The following is a 5,390-nucleotide window of genomic DNA, read 5'->3' as shown; positions in this document are numbered from 1 at the left end:
GGCGCTTCCCTCCTTTGACACCAGCACTCACCTCATTACCCGTAATCTTTCCTGTTCACGCTCATTTCCTCCGTCTTTTCCTTTCAGCCTTTTCTTTGCTCCTTTCCTTCTTTTCTTCAGCATTTCTCCCCTCTGCCTCTTCTCATCCTTTACATGCCACTCACTTTTTCTTTTCTTTTTTTTCCTTCTTAGTCCAAAAAGAAAATGCTTAAGAAAAAAGACGTACCTTCATTTTTTTCCTTTTTATCCAAGAAGAAAATGCTTAAAAAAAACTTTCTCAATGATTTTCCTCCATTTTTTTATTTTTTAATCGAAGAAGAAAATGTTTTTAGAAGAAGAAATAAAATTAGTCTTTCTCCAGGATGTATTTCCTTTTTTATATTTTTGTTTTTTTACCCCCAAAAAAGAAAATCCATTAAAACAAAACATTTCCCCATTCAGGACCTACGCTCGAGGAGGAGGGATGAGCAAGATGGACCCTGAGGAGATGGCCGAGAAGGAGAGGAGGAAAAGACAGGCGGAGGAGACGCAGAGAATCATCAAGCAGCAGGTGGGTGGGTGATGGTGAGGGGGAGGGGGCTTAAGGGGAGGGGGAGGGGCTAGGGGTGAGGGTCAGGGTCAGGGGCTAGGGGGGGGGTGAGGGGTGGGGGACTTGGGGTGAGGGGGAGGGGCTAGGGGAGGGATGGTGGGGGCTTGGGGTGAGGGGCTTGAGGGTGAGGGGCTAGGGGGTGAGGGTAAGGGGCTAGGGGAGGGGTGGTGAGGGTGGGGTGGGGCTGAGGGGAGGGGGGAAGCGTCTCGTCTCGTCGTCTGCGTTTTTGTCTTTTGTTGTCTTTGTTCATTCTTGTTGTCATTTTCTTCATCGTTTGTTGATCTGTTGGTGTGATCGTTGTTTATTTTTGATGTCATAGATATTCTTGTTTTCAGAATGTATATCTTTATATTACCATTTTCTTTATCGTCTGTTGTGATCTGTCGGTATGATTGTTGTTGTTCTCATTATCATATTATTTTCAGAATGTGTATCAGGATTGTTGTTAGTGATATCAATATCTCTTTCATTTAATTTGTTTTTTATTGTCTTTGTTGATGTAATGATTTTCATCGTCATTAGATTTTTTTTATATTAATATCATTTGAATTAATGGTCAAGATAATAACAATGACGCTAATAATGTTGATAAAAACAACAGTAATGATAATAATAAAGTAATAATAACGATAATGATGATAATGATAATAATAATGATAATAACATTAACAATAACAATAACAATAATAGTAGCAAAGCAGAAATAATAATAATGGTAATGATTATATTACAACAATACTAATGATAATAATAATAACAGTAACAATAATGATAATAATATTAACGATGATAAGAGCAAACGAACGAATTCCTGATGTTTCTGTCCTCAGCTCGAAGACAAGAGGAAGCAGAAGGCCAAAGAGGAAGAAAGGGAAAGGAGAGAGGCAGAGATGTGGGAGGAGAGAGTGAGAGTGCAGCAGGAGAGAGAAGCAAGAGAGTATAAGGAAGAAATGAGAAAGAAGAAGGAGAAGGAGGTGAGTAAAAAGAAAGAAATGAAAAGAGAAATGGATTGTTAGGTGTTAATCATTAGCTTTCGGATTTATCTTTATTTTTTCTTGCTAAAGAGGAGGATGAAATGGAATGTCCGATGATTGAGGAACAGTAAAGCCGACATGAATTAAAATCCAAATTCAAAATATTTTATTCCATTTGTGAAAGTGGTTATTCGTATTACATAAATAGCAATATAAATATCATTCAGACATAGAATTAATGGTATTACATATAAATGCCTTGTCTATTCTTATATTTTGAAACTGGAGGTCATTGGTGATTTAAGAAACGTCCCTTTAAATTCTTTTTTGAATGTATTTGACTCCTGAATACCTTGCCCCGACAGGAAGCTGAGGAGAGGCGGCAGAGGCAGCTGCAGTCGGCCATCCAGGAGGCGGCGGAGAAGGCCAGGAAGGAGAAGGACGTCAGCAAGTACGGCCACATCCGCCAGTCCTCGAGGGTGCGTCTGACGGCCCCCTTGTATTCCTTCACCTTTGTATCCGGATACCCTTGTATCCGTCCATCCTTGTATCCGGCCATCCTTGTATCCGTTCATCCTTGTATCCGTCCATCCTTGTATCCGTTCATCCTTGTATCCGTTCACCTTTGTATCCCGCCACCCTTGTATCCGGCCATCCTTGTATCCGTTCACCTTTGTATCCAACCTCCCTTGTATGCGGCCACCCTTGAATCCAACTCCCCCTTTACCCGGCCACCCTTGTATCCAACTCCCCTTGTATCCAGCCACCCTTGTATCCGTCCACCCTTACATGCATAGATGGATTGTGTTTAAATGTTCTGCTTGGTGGGGTCTATCGAACTGGTGATGGAAAACGATTGTGCACGTCAGTAGAGTAGGTAGAGTAGAAGCGGTAGTTAAAGTAGCATTCATTTGGGAGCAGTGAGAGGGATTTCCGTCAAGGACAAGACCCCTAATATCATCCGAGGAGGACGTTTTTCGTGTTCTTTCGCAATCCAAAGAACCAGTTGTATGTTTTATTTTTATTTTATTTTTTTTTCTGGTTATCTATTTATGTATCTATCTATCTGTCTATCCATTTTTTTAATTCGTGGCTGTCAAATGCGAGACCCAGGACGCTGAGCTCTGCCTCTGGTATTGCAGGGCGGACCGCTACCAGACGTCGGGGAAGAGAAGGAAGACCTGGACCAAGAAGACTCGCACTCCAGGCCTGAGACGAAGCAGCAGCACCGCCGCCCCCAGCAGCCACACCAGCAGCAGCAGCAGCAGGAGCAGAAGCAGCAGCAGCCAGAACGGCATCGAGAGCAGGAACGCCCCGAGACGCAGCAGTCAGACCGCGGCGAGCAGAGCGCGTCCCCGCAGGCTCCGGCGCGCTTGGAGATTCCGCTCATAAAGGTATTTTCGTTTTAGTTGCCGGTATTTACATTCGTGTGCTGTTTATTTTCTTCTATCTCTTTCGCTTCCCATCTTCCTCTCCGTCTTCCATTTGCTCCTTTTTTCTAACTCCTTTTGTTTTTTAACTTCTTCCTTCTTTTGCTTCTACTTCTTCTCTTCCTCCACCTCCTCTTCTTCCTCCTCCTTCTCCTCCATCCTCCTCTTCCTCCATCCTTCTCCTTCTCCTCCTCTGCCTCCATCCTCCTCTTCCTCCATCCTTTTCCTCCTCTGCCTCCATCCTCCTCCTCCTCCTCCTCCTCCTCCTCCTCCTCCTCCTCCTTTCCTCCTCCTCCTCCTCCTCCACCTCCTCCTCCTCCACCTCCTCCTCCTCCTCCGCCTCCTCCTCCTCCGCCTCCACCTCCTCCACCTCCACCTCCACATATAGTTCTGCCTTGACTAAGTTCTACCAAGTCTCCCCGCCTTGACTCCGAGCCTCCCCCAGACGCCCGCCGCCCCTGACGGCGAGGACGAGCGAACGAAGCTGCTGCGGAGCCTGGGCCTGACCCCCGAGGTGCTGTTCGCGTCGTCCGGCTTCTTCGACCGTACGGCACTCCTGACACTTCTCACGGCCGCTGCAGGTACGGCAGTCCGAGGAACGAAGGGCACGACTTCAACGAGTCGTTTGCTCTGGGCGTTCAGTGTCCCCTCTCACGTTCATTTGTGTTCGTAACGGAGTGGTCCGACTTCGCGTGTGTGATCACCTTGACGATGATTTCGGGATGGCTCTCTGAAAGACTTAGATATAGAGTTTATGAAAGTGTTTAGTTGTATGTAACTTAAGTATAGGTGATTATATGCTGCGAAACGATGGCTCAAACTTTAGCATAAGAGGAATCAAATGGGTAAACTTAGTGACATAACCATCTGGATCATAGATCGCATAAAAACTTTTGTACAGGCCAGAGGACGTCAATTGCGTCTCACGACTCCCCGGCAGATTACATCACCGACCGCATCATCACCCCGACCAAGTACAGGAGTCTGCGGGAGTGCGGGACGCAGTGCGACGAGCCTCCTCATGCCAGGTGGGACACTGGGATACTCTCGTCATAAACTTGCTTATCAAATTCTGTTTTAAAAGGCGAACTTCTAACTGATATAATGAGCTGTGATTCATAGATTTGCTTATCAAATTCTGTTTTAAAAGGCGAACTTCTAACTGATATAATGAGCTGTGATTCATAGATTTGCTTATCAAATTCTGTTTTAAAAGGCGAACTTCTAACTGATATAATGAGCTGTGATTCATGGATTTGCTTATCAAATTCTGTTTTAAAAGGCGAACTTCTAACATAATAAGCTGTGATTCATAAATTTGCTTATCAAATTCTGCTTTAGGGCGAACTTCTAACTGATATATTGAGTGAGATTAGGCATTGGATTTCTTCGCCCTGCCCGAAATGGAGATTCGGCCTGTGATTCATAAATTTGCTTATCGAATTCTATTTTATAATGAAATAATTGATATAATGAGCGAGATTTAGACATTAGAATTCCTCGCCCAGCCCCCGACGGGAGACTCGGCGCCGAAGCAGCAGAAGGAAGAAATCACCTTCTTCCTCCTTGCCTCGCAACCCGGGTCACGTGAGCGACTCCCGGCCTCCCTGGGGACAAAACCACAGCGACAGACCCTACAGGAAGCAGTCTGAGAAGGACCCCTACGCTAACCGGAGGTTCAGAAGGAGGAGCACAAGGTGAGGGGGGAGAGAGCAACGAAGCAAAAACTGATTTTCATGTAAAAAGATGATCGGTGGGAGAACGATTAGAGATTAGACCTATGGCAGTAATGAGCGACGCATGAATTTGTATACAATTGGGTCAGTAAAAAGGCGGGAATACAACCATTTAACGCCCTTGCTTGTTCTGCGACATTCGTCAGATCGCTCGGGAGGTGCGAGCGCGACACAGCCACGGAGGAGAGCGACAACCCGCAGCCGCACCGTCGTCGGAGGAAAACGTGGGACAAGTCTCGCCAGGAGTCCCTCTCCTCGGACATCTCCAGGTGAGGAGTGAGGAGTGGCTTCCTCCCGACACGCATCTCCAGTCTTACTAATAACTCCAGTTATTCCTGTACAGCATTTCGCTTTTACAGTAACACAACAGCTCAAATACATGTCTACATTCAGAAGCCAGTGTTACTGCTAATAAATTATAAACATTTCAAGATCGTACTATAAACAAGCTACTATGAACAGAGCAATGAACGAGTTTTTTTTTTCGTTCTAAGGTCACCCTCACCCCGAGGAAAAGGTCGGCTCAGCAGGTCTTCATTTACCTCCAGTCACTGGCCTCACATCAAGCCCTCCCTCACGCCGAGCCTCCAACACCGACCCTTCACGCCCGAGGCTGAACAGGTGCGCTGCCAAAAAGGCTCTCAATCGCAGAGGGGAAAGG

General features: G+C 45.8%; 1 protein-coding gene across 3 annotated transcripts in view; it reads left to right on the top strand.

Moving 5' to 3' along the window:
• Positions 1-441: 441 nt before the first annotated feature.
• Positions 442-5,390, top strand: part of LOC113822090 (serine/arginine repetitive matrix protein 1) — a 9,791-nt gene continuing 4,842 nt past the window's right edge. The window contains exons 1-9 of one of the 3 annotated variants that reach the window (XM_070131469.1): positions 442-550; positions 1,420-1,563; positions 1,929-2,042; positions 2,706-2,957; positions 3,439-3,574; positions 3,934-4,021; positions 4,502-4,690; positions 4,876-4,998; positions 5,224-5,350. In XM_070131469.1, the coding sequence (XP_069987570.1) occupies positions 464-550; positions 1,420-1,563; positions 1,929-2,042; positions 2,706-2,957; positions 3,439-3,574; positions 3,934-4,021; positions 4,502-4,690; positions 4,876-4,998; positions 5,224-5,350 (1,260 nt within the window). In that variant the 5' untranslated portion in view covers positions 442-463. Of the gene's footprint in view, positions 551-1,419; positions 1,564-1,928; positions 2,043-2,705; positions 2,958-3,438; positions 3,575-3,894; positions 4,022-4,501; positions 4,691-4,875; positions 4,999-5,223; positions 5,351-5,390 lie in introns of all 3 variants that reach the window. The other 2 variants (XM_027374616.2, XM_070131468.1) reach the window with 2 other exon arrangements.

The sequence above is a fragment of the Penaeus vannamei genome, chromosome 16, assembly GCF_042767895.1.
Source record: "Penaeus vannamei isolate JL-2024 chromosome 16, ASM4276789v1, whole genome shotgun sequence".
Lineage (NCBI taxonomy): Eukaryota > Metazoa > Arthropoda > Malacostraca > Decapoda > Penaeidae > Penaeus > Penaeus vannamei.
This window is presented reverse-complemented; position numbering and strand designations above follow the sequence as displayed.